Source organism: Eumetopias jubatus, unplaced genomic scaffold (assembly GCF_037043125.1).
Source record: "Eumetopias jubatus isolate StellerSeaLion01/CBP00866 unplaced genomic scaffold, mEumJub1_p1.0 scaffold_4, whole genome shotgun sequence".
In the NCBI taxonomy this organism is placed as follows: Eukaryota; Metazoa; Chordata; class Mammalia; order Carnivora; family Otariidae; genus Eumetopias; species Eumetopias jubatus.
The window spans coordinates 106,629,407-106,644,897 of record NW_028274810.1 but is presented as its reverse complement, the minus strand read 5'-3'; the positions used below and the strand labels follow the sequence as shown (position 1 = coordinate 106,644,897).

General features: G+C 54.3%; 2 protein-coding genes across 2 annotated transcripts; both read right to left on the bottom strand.

Annotated features, from left to right (window-relative positions):
• Window positions 1–1,528: 1,528 nt before the first annotated feature.
• On the bottom strand, window positions 1,529–5,768 carry MRPL20 (mitochondrial ribosomal protein L20). Its single transcript, XM_028108566.2, has 4 exons — window positions 5,637–5,768; window positions 5,407–5,517; window positions 3,163–3,240; window positions 1,529–1,938 (listed from the first exon to the last, which is right to left on the bottom strand). The coding sequence occupies exons 1-4, from the start codon at window positions 5,721–5,723 to the stop codon at window positions 1,765–1,767; spliced, it is 450 nt and encodes a 149-aa protein (XP_027964367.1). The 5' UTR covers window positions 5,724–5,768; the 3' UTR covers window positions 1,529–1,764.
• A 223-nt stretch (window positions 5,769–5,991) lies between these two features.
• ANKRD65 (ankyrin repeat domain 65) lies at window positions 5,992–13,778 on the bottom strand. The gene is given in 6 exon segments (XM_028108290.2): window positions 5,992–6,081; window positions 8,328–8,391; window positions 12,021–12,415; window positions 12,885–13,174; window positions 13,177–13,403; window positions 13,534–13,778. Coding segments are annotated over 6 exon segments (1,311 nt in total).
• Window positions 13,779–15,491: the final 1,713 nt, after the last annotated feature.

The following is a 15,491-nucleotide window of genomic DNA, read 5'->3' as shown; positions in this document are numbered from 1 at the left end:
GCCGGCGGGGGTCGCAGGCCTCCCCGGGCGGGGGGGCCGCGAGCGCGAAAGGGTTGGCGCGCGCCGGTGAGTCGTCCCCAGCCCACGCCTGCAGCAACGGGATGCGGATCGCCTGCGGCCGTGCGGGGGGGCTGGCGAGGTCATTCCTCTCCGGTCCTCACTGAGCCCGGGCTTCGGGGGGCAGATATTAACACGGGGTTCCTGAAGTTCTTGCCTCCGGAACAGAGTCCGCAGAGGAGAGGACTAACTGAATTCGAGGTTTCTGCAAAGCCTGCGGAAAAGCAGAAGTTGCTCCCGGGATGGAGGGCAAGGGAGCTCGGACTTCATCCTGCAGGGGGAGCCTCGGAGGAACCCCTCTGGATTCCTCAGCAGTTCCACCAGGCAGGCTCAGGGCCGCGCTCGCATCCGTCCCAGAGTCCGAGCTGCGGCTTTCGTTCTCTGTCGCCGTACGTTAGCCCAGACTTTCAGCAGGACTAGTGCGAGAACCCACGTGAGGGTGTGGGAAAGCCTGGGTGGGGTATGCTGGGGAGGAGATTACAGGGTAGAAGCCTGGGTGGCACAGGTCCAGACACTCGGAGATGCTACTGACTGCACCCAACTCAATTGCCCAAACCGAGAGGCCACCAGTGGCTTTCACTCCTGGTGAAACTTACCCTGCAGCTTATACAGTGCCAACCAAGACCCAACCTCTCTTCATCTCTCCTACCCCCAGGCTCTCAGCTCCAGGCTGTACCCACTCTGTGGGTAAAAGTTACCTGGGCATGATGGGGCCGACTACAGACCCAGTGGCAGGAAGCAAGAGGTAGAGACCAGAGCTGGCCAAGAGGGGAACAGACTCAAGCTGGAGGGAGCTAAAAGGACATGCGAGAGAAGCTGAGGGTAGAAGCAGCTCACTAATAGGGTAATGGAAGGGACCTGGACTTGAGCCAGGGGGATGGATTCCCCTGCAAGGCAGCGGGCAGAGATGGATGGACATAAGGGAGTTGCAGAGTTAGAGCTGCTGTGAGTATGTTGGGAAATTGTTCTTGGACTTGATTCTATACTTAATGAAGTAGAGTATCTGGAAAAGGGACCCAAAACCCTTACGTTCAGATCTCCCCACAGGTGATGTGATGGTCACCTGTGAGCACTAAGGTGAGACTGGAACCAGGAGAGCCACCCAGCTTGCTGCTCTTACTGGCCTGGGGAGTGAGGCAGAAAGCAGAGAAATTGGAAGTGGCACTCAGACTGGCCAAAAAGTTGAGCAACGGAGTCCCTGCTGGAAGGTGGAGACCAGGGGAAGGCTAGGAGGGTAGAAGACTAAGTCAAGCATAGGCAGGGCCAGATGTGGTTGGGAGGCTTTGGGTTCTGGACAGGCTACCAGCACAGCCCTGAGTGGGGAGCCAAGGTCAGAGTTCACAGAGATCTGGCTCAAACTCCCCCAGCTACAGAACATCATGCTCAGCTGCCCCTCACCCTAGCAGTCTCTCCCCACCTCCGACAGGGCACCCAAGGCATGTGTGCTTATGCCAGAGAACACAACTCAAAATGCTGAACACCACATGAGCTTTATTTGTACAGTCTGTAAGATTTCTAGATCTGTCCCAGTGAGGGAAAAGGGGGCCTCTTAAACCTGTTACTAAAACGCAAATTAATAACTGTTGAACACACAGTGTTGACAAATAATTGTTAGACCCTATTTTTACTACTGTGATCATCGGAGGGAAAAAAAACCCTTTTCCTAAGATACTCAGATGCAAAGGGCAGGCAGTGTTGGAATCCCCCTCAGTGATCCTGCACCACTCTGGAAAATATGCCTTCGGGCTCTTTCCCATCCCCGAGGGCAGCAGCAAATCCTTCCTGTCGCCTCCTTTTGGCCAAAGCAGCCAAAGATTTAAAAGTCTTTGGTTCATAGATGGCTAGATCCGCAAGTACTTTCCTGTTGAGCTCCACCTGGCACTGGGAAGAAAATCAGAGCCCGTGTCAGAATCAGAAATATGTTTCAGTGAAAAGCGGCAAGACTGGATGCAGCCAAGAATCCTATGGTTTGAGTCGGGGGGAAGCATCTCCTCTACTGAACACATTGCATGGCTCCAGGGCAGTCTCTGCCCTCAGTCTCATGCCCTCACCTTTGGGGAGGTGGAAAGCGTGTGGCGAATGTATCCAAGCAGGATGCTGGAGGATAAATGTGCACAAGGGGAAGGCATCCCTGCAAGAGGTGATGTCACATGAGCAAGGATGTTGGCATCTGGTCCTGGTGCCAGCCATGGAACTAACAATATTGTTAGGGTCAACAATTGATCATTACCCAGACAGAACTACGACTGCTGGCCTGGGGTAACCCTTTAAGTCAGCTTCGGAGAGAAAATCACAATTCCCCTTCTACAAACAATGAAATGCGACACAGCAAAGTATGAGATGCAGGCAGAGTAAGGAACAGAGTAAGGAACAAAAGGTGTTCTCAATTCCCACAAGGGAGCGAAACCAGATCATCTATCAAGGTAAACTGCATGTGACTTCCAAAAACTGAAGAATTTGAAAAGCAAAAGTAAAGTAAGATGATCCCTGCGTGTTAACCACAACTATGCAGGGGTGGTTCCCGCTCTACTACCTGGGCCTTGTGTGTCTTGGCCAAGGTTTGCTCTTCTGAGCCTGAGGCTCATCAGTAAAATGGCAATGTCATGCATGAGGATACTTGCAAAGTACCAAACACAGGATCTGGTACAAGCTAGAAGCACAACACCCACTCCCCTTTTGAAGAAAAAACTGAAATGCACACAGAGAGATTAGCATAAACACTAGATTCAACAATTAACTAAGATTTTGTGACACATGCTTAATCTCTCCTGTCCAAGACAGTCCCCGTGCTGTTTGATTATGAGTTTCAACTTCATCTGCTACCTCATCAGAAATCTTTCAGTGCAAAACCTTGAAATTACACTTTAAAGTTAAAGGCAAGTTTTCTGCCCCTTTTCTCTTGATGGGGAAACACAAGGGCTCATGTCCTGGTATCAGCTGCCCTATTTCCAAGGCAAAGCAATTGTGATGGGTCCCTGAACCTGCCAGAACTCCACCTTGAGAACATGTCAGGGAGCCAACACTCCACTGCCCATTGTACTGGCTGACGTCAGCTGGATCACTGTAGATTTCAACATCTCAACAGAACCACATCCTCAACCATACCTTAATTAAATTGACCATGAATGCTGGGTACTTCAGGCCGTGTTCCTGGGAGGCAGCTGTAATTCGATTAATCCAGAGCTGAAATAAGAAAACATTGAAATGCTTAAGAACTAGTGCATTGTGTCCCCACCTACCAACCAAGGTTCTGAGTCAACTAAAAGTCAAATTAAACTCTTTTTGCACAAGTAAATAGAAAAATCAGTGATTTCTCTTCAGGCACACTGGCGTGCAGTACAGTCAATTAGCAAAACTTGATGCTCTTCATTCAAATGCCAGCTTCCTTGTAAATAAGTAGTTAAGGGGCGCCTGGATGGCTCAGTCGTTAAGCGTCTGCCTTTGGCTCAGGTCATGATCCCAGGGTCCTGGGATCGAGCCCCGCATCCCACATCAGGCGGGCTCCCTGCTTGGCGGGAAACCTGCTTCTCCCTCTCCCACTCCCCCTGCTTCTTCCTCTCCCACTCCCCCTGCTTGTGTTCCTGCTCTCACTGTCTCTGTCAAATAAATAAAATCTTTTAAAAATAAGTAGTTAAGTCACACGCTGTAAAGCATCAATTCAATACACGTTTTTAGGCCTTGAGAATACAAAGGTGAGCAGAAGAGTCTGTGGCAGGCACAGCTCAGTGCAGAAAGGATCCATGTGGATGAATTACAACAGCCACTGAGATCAGTGCTACCAGATGGGGATGAAAAACTTGAGGTGGAAGCTTCATGGAGGTGGAGGTAAAACAGTCTTGAGGGAAGAGCAGGGCTGGAGGGGAGGGGAGGCATCAGGAGAACCTTCCTGGCAAGGAGTAGCAGGGTGAGTTCCAGGCACAGCAAAAGGTCTGAAAACTGTAGGGAAACCAAGGCTAGTGGTTAGATCCAGAATGATCTGTCAGAGTGATATGGAATCTTCTGAATAGATCTGGTCTGTTAGACAAGGGGGTGGATTATGGGGCGCCTGACTGGCTCAGTTGGTAGAGCATGCAACTCTCAATCTCAAGGTTGTGCATTCAAACCCCACATTGAGTGTAGAGATTACTTAGAATCTTAAAAATAAGGGTTTGGATTCTTAAGCCATCCTTTACTCAATGTTAAGACAGTACTCAAGTGCATTTTCTTCCTTTACCTCAGTGGTTCTAAACTTTGAACACGCATGAGAATTATGTAGAGGTTTGTTATATTTCTCGCCCCTGCCCCCAGAGTTTCTGATTCAGTAGGTGTGCTGGGGCCTGAGAATCTGCATTGCTAACAAGATCTTAGATGAGGCAGAAGCTGTACAGGGACCCCACCCCACTTTGAGATCCTCTGCTCCCATTAGCAGCAAACACATGTGTGCTACCAGACACTGCTCACAAGTCTTCCCATACACGTGTGGACTGACCCGATCCCTGCAGGGTCATAGGACGCAGCCTCACCTCTAGCATTCTGAGTAAATGAAAGGCATAAAGAACAGAGCTGGGATGCAGAGGTCACTCCTGCACACGAGACCATCGTGCACAGGGACAGTTTATCATGCGTGACCCTGACCAACAGTTAAGGATTTCTGACTCTAAAGGATCAGAATTCTCCCCTCTTCCTTAAACGTTCAGCCAATATTTACAAAGTGTTACTGACGCAGGCCGGAGGTTACGGCCTTCAACAGAGCGGAGAGATCCCTCCCAAAACTTACGTCGGGGGCGGGGAGCAACAACCAACCAACCAAGTCAAGCACGTGGTATATTGGTGGCTAAGCGCACGAGAAGGGACATCCAGCGCAGGACAGTGAGGCGTGACCCGAGAACGCAGAAGCCGCAAGTGCCAGGAGCGCGCGGAAGCAGGCTTGGCTTCTTCCCGGCGCAGATGGAAGCCGGGGGCCGAGGGGGAGTGGCCAGAGACAAGGTCTCAGCAGCCGGGTCGGGCTGCGGTCGGCTTTCATTAAGGGCGTGAAGGGAAGCCACCGCAGGGCTTCAAGCCGAAGAGAGACGTGCGCAGCAGAGAGCAGAGCGGTGGAAGCTGGGGCCTGGCGAGGAGGCTCTGCCACCGGCCCCGGAGAGATCCTGGGTACCCCAGACTCCGTCTTGGAGCAGGCCGAATTCGCCGGGGGCTTCGCACGTGAGAAGTGAGAGAGAACCAAGAGAACCGAGGGTGGTGCCGAGGATGGAGAAGCCGTCCCCCGAGATGGGGGGCGGAGAGGGTCAGGACCGAGCGGCCCCCCTGGGGCCCAGGGGAAGGGGTGGGGTGGGAGTGGCCGGCCGAGCCCAGCCTCCCCGGGGCCGCGCTTACTGTCCTCATGTTCCTCTTCTTCAGCCTTCGCGCTTTTGTGCATTTCACAAGCGCTCTGGTCACAGCTCTCACCGCCAGCTTGTAGCACCGATTCTTCCTTCCCCGGAAGTGCTGGGTCAAGAAACGCGAAAGGAGGGTTGTCAGCGCGGCCCGCAGGCTCCACGCCCCGCCTGCGCGCTCCGAGCCGGGAGGAGACGCGGGGGGACGCGGGGCGTGCGCGGCCGACTCACCCGCGCATGCTGCAGCACCTCCTGGACCCGCCAGTAGCGGTCCGTGAGGCGGCTCCGCAGCCACAGCTGCGCGGAGAGGAAGACCATGGCGCCCGCGAGCCGGCTTCTCCGCTCAGCCGCGCACGCGCCGCGCCGCACCGCCTCCAGCGGAAGCGGTGGCGGCGCCCAAGCGCTTCCGGGTCAGCGGCCAGGCGGGGACTTCCGGGGCGAAGGGAGCCTTGCGGTGCGGTTCTGTGCGCTGCTGGCCCGAGGCGGAGCGCCGTTTCCGGCGGCTGGCTGCACTTGCGGGGGTGGGGCTCCCAGTCTGGAGAGTGTAGCGGGTCAGGCGCGGTAGGTACCGTGGAGAAAGTAAACACTAGCGGTTCCGTTCGTCCGAGATGCCCGGGGTCCGCAGGTCCGCAGAGGGCAGCCGGCGGGGCGGGCTGCCGGTGGGCACGGGTGTCCTCTGGGGGTGATGGAGATTCTGCAACAGGATACTGCTGAGGGCTGCCTAACGTTGTGAAGATGCCAAACACCATCGAACTGTGCGCTTTAAAATGGTCAAAACGGCAGCAGTTAGACAGAATGGAAATATCAAATGGTAAATTTTATGTGTTTTACCACCTTACCGCTATATTACCATTATAATGAAAAATAACGAAGTGGGGGGCAGAATGGGAGAGTGCACTTTCTTTGTGACTTTTTAATTACAGAAAAGTTGCGAGACTACTTCATGGAACTCCCCAATGCACTTTACCCAATAGCACCAACTGTTTACATTTTTTTAAAAGATTTTATTTCTGTATTTGACAGAGAGAGCACAAGCTGGGGGAGCTGCAGGCAGAGGGAGAAGTAGGCTTCCCACCAAGCAGGGAGCCCGATGTGGGACTCCATCCCAGGACCCTGAGATCATGACCTGAGCTGAAGGCAGATGTTTAACCGACTGAGCCACCCAGGTGCCCTTTACATTTTTTAAATTATTCTTCCTGTAATGTTTATAAACTCAATAGTAGGGTTTGGGGTGTTTTTGTTTTTGTTTTCTGAACTATCTGCAAAGAAGTTGCAGATATTTAAATACTTAACTATATATTTCCTAAGAACAAGGACATGCTCATGCAAACCATAGTTAAACTATCAAAATTGGGAAGCTTAACATTAATGCTGTTATCTAAGCTATAGTCTATATTCCAACTTTGTTAAATGTTCTTCCTTTTTTTTTTTTCATGGGCTCCACACAGGGGCCATACAGGGCACCTGGGTGGCACAGTCAGTTAAGTGTCCAACTCTTGGTTTGGGCTTAGGTCCCGAACTTGATGTTGTGAGATCCAGCCCTCTGTGGGGCTCTGCGCTCAGTGTGCAGTCTGCTTGAGGATTCTCTCTCCCTCTCCCTCTGCCTCTCCGCTTATGGGCTCTCTCTCTCTCTTTAAAATAAATAAATAGGTGGGGCACCTGGGTGGCTCAGTTGTTGGGCGTCTGCCTTGGGCTCGGGTCATGATCCCAGGGTCCTGGGATCGAGCCCCACATCGGGCTCCCTGCTCAGCGGGGGGATCGAGACCGGCATCAGGGAGCCCGCTTCTCTCTCTACCACTCCCCCTGCTTGCGTTCCCTCTCTCGCCGTGTCTCTCTCTGTCAAATAAAATCTTTAAAAAAAATAAATAAAAATAAAAAATAAAATAAAATGAATAAATAGGGGCGCCTGGGTGGTTCAGTTGGTTAAGCTCAGCAGGGAGTCTGCTTATCTCCTTCCTTCTGCCCCTTCCCCCCCACCCTGCTCATGCTCTCTCAATCTCGCTCACTCTTTCCCAAATAAATAAAATCTAAAGATAAATAATAAAATATAAATAAAAGGATCACACACTCCACGGATTGAGCTAGCCAGGCACCCCTGTTGAATGTATTTTATTGCTCTTTTCCCTGTCCAGGATCATGCACTGCATTTAGTTCTAATTTTTAGTTTAATCCTTAGCTTCTCTTTATCTTTCTTGACTTTCTTGACTCTGGATTTCTTGAAGAGTACAGGTTATTTTGTAGGATGTCTGAATTTGAGTTTGTCTGATGTTTCCTCATTATTAGAATCAGGTTATACGTTTTTGGTAGAATACTAACAGAAATTATATTGTGTCTTTGTCAATCAGGATGGCAGCTTATCCCAACATGGGTGCTGTCAGCTTTGACCACTTGGTTAAGGTTTTCTTTACCAGGTTTCGCCACTGTTTTTATGCTTGTAAGTAATAAGTAGCTTATAAAGACATACTTTGTAACTCATTACAGGGGTTTCTGTAAGCCAACGCTGAGATAGAGGTAGGAGTACAGAGGTGTCTTGTTTAGAGGGAGGAAGCAGTGATGTCCAGGTGGTTCAGTAGGTTAAGCGCCTGCCTTTGACTCTGGTTATGATCTCAGGGTCCTGGCATCGAGCTCTGTGTCAGGCTCCCTGCAGGGAGCCTGCTTCTCCCTCTCCCTCCGCCATTCCCCCTCCTTGTTCTCTCTCTCTCTCTCTGTCAAATAAATAAAATCTTAAAAAAAAAAAAAAAAAAGGAAGCGGGATCAGACAGGGAGGGCCTCAGATAGGATGCAGATCAGACAACATGTCAGCTCACCCAGTAGTTCTGAGCAAAGATTGCTTTTAGAGATGCCTTGTACTGGGCGGAAAGGGGAGACCCCAGTAGCTTTGCCATGCTCAGCCTGTGTCTGGAGCCACCAGGAGAAGCATACCGTCCGCTGAGAGATGTTGCAGTGGACCTGAACCTGAATGGCAAGTGCGATCTGGAAGAGGTACCTAAGCAGCACCCCGCCATGGCCACACACTTTGAGACAACATAAATATCCCTGTTTCTCATCAAATTTGCATTCATTCATTGTTGATTTTCTAACCCCATCATTCTTCCCATACTCATTGGTATTCTACTTAAAGAAGAGCTTTCTCTTTTGGGGGGTGCAATTTTAGATAGTGTTAGAGCATGCACTGAGGGAGTGTTGAGTAAAGAAGAAAGTGACCGAGGCAGGCAGATACCTGTGGGGATAGTACAGCAGGCAGAGGGGTCAGCAAGTGCAAAGGACTAGAAGCAGGAGCACACCTGGGCTGGTCAAGAACAGCGAAAAGGCCAGTGTGGTGGGGGTGAGGCAGACGAGAGTCCCGTGGGCCCCTGAACCTCAGTGAGCAAGTCAGAGGCCAGAGATGGGAATTGGTGAGGACGTGCAGGCCCTTGGTCACGTGAGGCTTTGATGTTCTGGTTACCATGCTGCGTTCAGGCTTCCTCAGCATGGTGGCTTCAGGGAAGTCATTCCCTACATGGTGGCTGAAGGGCAAGGTGATACGGATGCCTTATTGCGCCTTCCTGGCTTACCCTGGAGAGCCACACAGCATCATTTCAGCAGCACAGATAGTCACAGAAGTTCAGCCGTGTCAAGAGGCAGAAACATGGACTCTAGTTCTAGATGGGAGTGTTAACATTAAAAATTAAACTGCCAGGGGCGCCTGGGCTCAATCGGTTAAGTGTTTGTCTTCAGCTCAGGTCATGATCTCAGGGTCCTGGGATTGAGCCCTGAGTCGTTCTCACTGCTCAGCGGGGAGCCTGCTTCTCCCCCTCCCTCTGCCTGCCGCTCCCCCATGCTTGTGCTCTCTTTGTGTAAAATAAGTAAATAAAATCTTAAAAAAAAAAAAAAAGGCCAGTTGTTTTACCAGCCAAAAATAGGTTTATTTGAAAAAAGAAGAGGGGCACCTGGGTGGCTCAGCCGTTAAGCATCTGCCTTCGGCTCAGGTCATGATCCCAGGGTCCTGGGATCGAGCCCCGCATCGGGCTCCCTGCTCCGCGGGAAGCCTGCTTCTCCCTCTCCCAACCCCCCTGCTTGTGTTCCCTCTCTCGCTGTGTCTCTGTCAAATAAATAAAATCTTAAAAAAAAAAAAAGAAAGAAAAAGAAAAGAGAATTGCAATCCAGGACAAGCAAGCTACTGCAATACTGGGAGAACAACTAAAGGAGGATCTTTTATAAAAGAAAACGGAATTGGGAGGGGCCGTTGCAAACAAAAAGTTCACTGGAGTAAACTGAGTTTGAAATATAGTGACCTCTCATTGGCTAAATTGTGGCTGTCTTCTCTCTCTTTTATTAATTTTATTTATTTATTTATTTATTTATATTTTTATTTAAGGGAGAGACAGATCACAGGCAGGGGTTTGGGGTAGAGGGAAAGGTAGGCTCCCTGCAGGACTCGATCCCAGGACCCTGCAACATGACCTGAGCCAAAGGCAGACGCTTAACTGACTGAGCCACCCAGGCGCCCCTCCCCAAGGTGTGGCTGTCTCTCATTGGCTAAATTGTGACAGTCTCATTGGCTAAGTTGAGACTGTGTCTCATTGGCTAAGTTGTGGCTGTCTCTTAGGCTAAACTGTTGCTGGGGCAGATAAGGAAAGCCTTTCTTCTTCCTGCTGCGGTAGCGAAGTAACATCCACGTGCAGGGTCCTTCTGTTCTTGTTGGGTCAGCAGTTGATGAGGAGTGGTAGGGCCTGAGCGCCCCCCACCCCCCACCCCCACCCCAAACCTCCCAACTACATTTTAGTGAGGCTTTCTGTTATTAATTTTCACAGGAGGACATTGTAGAAAGAGCATGTGAGCTGGGTGAGGTCACTGGGGCATCTGAACAATACAATATCCCACATTTGGTTTTCGCTTTCATGAAGTGAGTCATTGGGGGCATTTTGAGCGGGAGGGTAGCACCATCCAACTTATTAAATAAGCTTATAGCTGCTGTTTTGGGAAGACTGCAGAGAGGCAAGGGCTTAAGCAGGGAGACCAGTTAGGCTGGAAGCTGGCTTGGCTGTAGCAACATTACATTCCAGGCAAAGCTGAGTGGCTTGGACCATGGTAGACCCAGTGGAGGAGGTGAGAGGCAGCTGGGTGCTGGGTATGCTCTGAAGGTAGAGCCCACAGGCTGTGCTGACCAGCTGGTGTAGGGCCATCCGGCACCTTTGAAGACCATTCTCACTGGGGATCCCAAAGATGTCACTCCAGCCTTCACCTTTCCCCCCATCTCATCCCCTGTGTGTCTGCTCTCCCCATGGAATAAAAGGTCTAACACCCACCCCCCAGCTCAGGTCTAGGTCTCACTAGGGGTCCCTGTTCTCCCTCTCTCCCTGGCCTCCCATGTCCGACCGTCAGCAAGTCCAAAGAACTCTGCACACAGAGTCAGCCCGATTCTGCCTGCTTATCCCAACCCCTGCTGCTATGGTACCACCATCTCACTGGTTTCCCTGTACCTCCCTTCCCCAGGTGCAATCCGCTGTGTATTTGGCAGGTTCCTGAGCAGATCAGACCATGTCACAGTCACACAAACTCCCTCAAGGCTTCCTGTTACCCTGGATGTAAATCCAAGCATTTCCATGGCCCATGGGCTGAGGAGCTAATTTGGCACAACTCGCACTTTTGAAAAATGAAATCTGTCCCATAAAGCTGTTCTCTGAGAAAAACTACAGTTTTAAATTGAATAATAGTGATGATTTTCTATGAGGATCCAGAGGTGGGTCGTCAGAAACAACTGTTCCTCTGTTTCAGTTGTGCCACAGGAGTTTTAACTTACGGAGCTGGCTGAGTGATGACAGGGACAGGCTGACATCATGGAGAGGACGTTTCTTACCACCTGCATTTCCTGAGAGGAGAGGACATGCCATGCCTTACAGAGCCCCAGGGAGAGGCACCAGTGTTCTCTGGAGGCAGAAGCAGGGAGGAGTGGAAAGCTCGGGCCAGAGCCTTTATTGGGGTTCCCACAGGAAAGACAAGGCAGGGCAAGGGAAACAGTTCAGGATTGGTTTATCTGAGAATCCCCGTGGTCCTTGGTGCATAGGGCCTGTCCCTAGTTGTCTGGTACCTGACCCTGGATAATTCAGGACAGGGGGAATATCATCTGGGTGTGTGAGAGATGAGACAGCAGTTCTGAGAGCGGGCCCTGGATCACAGGGGAGATGTAAACAACTGTGGCCATGAGTTTGGCCCTGTGATAAATGGATGCCAACAGACAAATCCTGGGTATAATAAAACACAGGAAGAACATCCCCATGTACAGCAAGAGCAGCTGAGGGTGACAACCCCACAGCGGACACAGGGGAGACTGTCAGGTTTTAGTCAAATCTGTTGCCACGACTTAGTCTCTCTGCTAAAGAGTGTGGAGAAGGCTGGAGCTGCAGGGGTGATGTGCCCCCAGGGGGCAGTGGGGCAGGCCCAGGTCCATTACTGGAGCTCAGACCACTGCCCCCTTCTCTTCTGCGAACCTCTCAGCTGCCCTCGCCTCAGTCCAGAAGAGAGGAGCCTGGCACACTCTGAAGGCTATGGAAGCCCGAAGACTTCTGTCCAGCTCAGGGCCTCTGGGGCTATGTGCCCCTCCCACTCCTGCTCTCAGCAAAGGGTGGGCAGTACCTGGGGCAGACCCCCTCGGACACCAGGTCCTGGACCGCTTCACCCCATTGTGTCCTCAGGGTGAGGCTAGCCCCTCGGCTCAGCAAAAGCTCTGCGGTGGGGCCATGGCCATGCTCTGTGGCAAGGTGAAGGGGGGTCTTGTGGAGCCATCCAGCAGCATTGACCTGCGCTCCCCTGTCTAGGAGGTGGCCGGCGACCTCTGCGTGGCCTCCCCGAGCAGCATGGTGTAGGGGTGTGAGGCCCAATGAGTCTCGAGCATCCACCGTTGCTTCCCAGGCTGCTAGCCGCTGGACAGCAGGTAGATGTCCCCCAGCAGCAGCCCTGTGGAGTGCAGAGCGACTGTGCCTGTCCTTGAGGCTGGGGTCTGCCCCATGGTCAAGCAGCACCTCCATGTCCTAGGAGAGGAAGGAGGGAGAGGACGGAGGCTGGTCTCCCCCACCCAACAGCCTCTTTCTCAGTGGTGCTTCCTCGTGGGGTAAAAATGAGCCCGCACCTCTGCCACCCGGGGCCGGGACGGGGGGCGGGCGGGTCTCCATTCCAAGACAACCACTTGTCCTAAACGTCCTCAGGTAAAATCCAAGACTAAGCAGCCCGCAGCCTCCCTTCCCATGCCTAGGGGCTCGCTGGGCTCAAGGACAGCCCTGGTGCTCGCAGTGTATTTGTTGCTGCCCGTCACCAGGATAAAGTCCGAACGCCCGGCCACGCATCCTCACCGGCCTTCCAAGAGAGGTTACAAACGGGAGACACGGTCCAGGGGCCCCTAGCAGCCGGCCCCTCCCAGCCACTCTCCCACCCACCAGTCTCGCTCCACCCGTCCAAGGGGCCCACCTGTCCGCTCCCTCCCCGAGGCCAGGCCGGACGTGCCTGCCTGCGGCCCAGGCTCGCCGCTACGCCGAGCGCCGTGGTCCCCATGCTGTCCCGGGCGTCCACCCGCGCCCCGCGAGCCAGGAGGAGGCGTAGCGCCGCCGTGCGCCCGGCCGCGGCTGCCACCATCAGGGCGCCGTCCAGGCCCGCGCCATCCGCCGCCAGCAGTTCCAGCACCGGCAGCCGGCCGCCCGCGGCCGCCCAGTGCACCGCCGTCCAGCCGCGCGCATCCGCCGCCGAGGGACCTGGTCCCGGCGTGCCCAGCAGGTGCCCGGCCAGCAGCGTGCGGCCCAGTGCAGCGGCGTGAGGCCGGCCCCCGAGCGCGCCGCCGCTGGGGCCCCACGCCGCAGAAGGAGCTCGGCCACCCGCGAGTGTCCATGCCAGGCGGCCTCGTGGAGGGGTGTGCGCCCCGCGCGGTCGGCAGCCCCCACCGCGGCCCCGCGCCGCAGCAGGAGACGCACCAGGGGCACGTGGCCGCGCAGTATGGCCAGGCGGAGCGGGGTCCTGCCCCTGTGGTCCCTGTGGGCAGCAAGGGTGGCATGGATGAGGGCAGGAGCGCCGATAGGGGGGCCCTTGCTGCCCTGCCCAGAGAAAGGACCCCTGCCAACTCCACCCTAGTGAAGATTCTTGGTCCAGCCCTGGGGCTCACCTCTCCTCCACACTGGCCCCTTGACGCAGTAGCTTTGTTGCCAGGCCCAGGTGACCCCTCCACACAGCTTGCAGCAGGAGCCCCCAGGCTTGCGGGGCACTGGGGCTCTCGGTCCTGGCTTCCAGAGCCTCCTCTGAGCCCAGCTCCACCCACCGAAGCTCCTGCTCAGCCCCTGCCTCTGTCATGTCTTGCTCCCCTGGCTGGGAGCTCCTGGAGTCCATCTGGGAAGAACAGGAATCCCTCATGGGTACTGGAGGTCCCTGGCCATCCCCAGCCCATGTGTCCCCAGGCCAATATGAACCGCACCCCCCATCTCCCCAGGGGACCAGACTACCACTTAGCCTTCTGAAGGGTTTAACCCCTAGTTGCCCCTAGGGGGAGTCCACCCTGAGGCTCCGTCCTCCAGCTGGGGGTCCTCTCCCTGTGGTTCCTGGGCAAGCCACAGCCTCGTAGCCCTCTCATGGAGGCCTTCGGAAAGCGTGGAGGTGGGGCTGTCTGCTTCCAGAGGGCTAGAACGCTGAGACTGCAGCCATGGGGTAGGGAGAGCAGTGCAGCCTCCTGGGCCAGGCTGAGGGCCACCTCGGCACTGTTTACCCAGCAACTTGAAGGGACACCGTGCGGGCTGGGAACAGCCCCTGCCCCAGCACCTTTCCTCCTGCCAACTGCCAGGGCTCCTGGCTTGGCCTCCCTCCTGGGAGACAGAGGCCAGGCAGGCAGAAACAGGCCCACAGGCTTTGATGTGCCATGACTTGCCCCAGAGAGGCACACACATGCCTTCCCCTGGGTCCCTCCCTCAGGCCCTGCTCCGCACCCCCACCCCTGTCCCTGCTGGCTAAGACCACCTCTGGGGCTGGAGCGTAGCCTCTCTCCTGATCCCAGGCTGGGGAGATGAACAGGGTAAGTAGGACCCCTCCCCCCACAAGCAGATGCCACGCCAGGATAGAGGATTTACCACAGATGCCAGGCAACCTGGATGACCCTATGGAGGGTAGGAAGCCCCTTGGGGTAGGTTGAGGCAACTCAACAGAGGCTGTGAAAGGGGCAGAGCCCTGTCTGGACACTAGGAGGGAGTCAGACAAAGAGAGGAGAGCCAAGTCTAGAGGAAGGGAAGTGGTACTTCAGAAGGGGGCCTGAGTAAGGCCTCCAGGATTGGTCACCTTGATTCTGCGGCCCTGACCCCAAGGGGACCTTACCATCCCCAGTCTCTGGGTAAGGCCACCTGTCCAGAACCCAGACAGGAGAAGGAGATATAGCCATCTCCTGCAGCCTCCCCCTGTCCAGCTGCCTCTTGTGATTGTCCACTGGGAGGCAACATGGCTTTGGGTGGTCATGCCTTTCCCAGCCCCCTCAGCCCCCCATCCCCGCACACACACTCCCAGGGATGAGGTGTCCTGAAGGCCCAGCCCTGTCACACAACACACACACACACCCTCTCTAGAGGGGTAGCAGAACCTTGACCTTTACCCCACCTCCCTAGAGAGCAGCCTTTCCAGGTGCCAGATTCAAAGGGTGGGTCTCTGGCAAGGGGCGGAGTGGCCCCATCTCACCCCTAAGCCACATGGACTCTATCCCATGAGCCTCAGTCACTCTGTTCAAATGTCACCTCCCCGGGGCGCCTGGGTGGCTCAGTTGTTAAGCATCTGCCTTCGGCTCAGGTCATGATCCCAGGGTCCTGGGATCGAGCCCCGCATCGGGTTCCCTGCTCAGCAGAGAGCCTGCTTCTCCCTCTGCCTCTCCCCCTGCTTGTGCGCTCTCTGTGTCAAATATAATTAATTAATTAATTTAATTTAATGAAGGTTTTTGCTTACTTATTTGTCAGAGAGCGGGAGCACAAGCAGGGAGAGCGGCAGGCAGAGGGAGAAGCAGGGGGGAGGATCCCCCCCCCACTGCCGCCGAGCAGGGAGCCCAACGCGGAACTCGATCCCAGAATCCTGGGATCACCTGAGCCGAATGCAGAC

Excerpts from the sequence above, each read along its gene's own strand:
- MRPL20 (XM_028108566.2), bottom strand. The coding sequence starts at position 5,723 with ATGGTCTTCCTCTCCGCGCAGCTGTGGCTGCGGAGCCGCCTCACGGAC. Across the intron at positions 5,518-5,636 it reads AGGTGCTGCAGCATGCGCGG|CACTTCCGGGGAAGGAAGAA; the intron begins GTGAGTCGGCCG and ends TTCTTGACCCAG. Across the intron at positions 3,241-5,406 it reads AGAAGAGGAACATGAGGACA|CTCTGGATTAATCGAATTAC; the intron begins GTAAGCGCGGCC and ends TTCTTATTTCAG.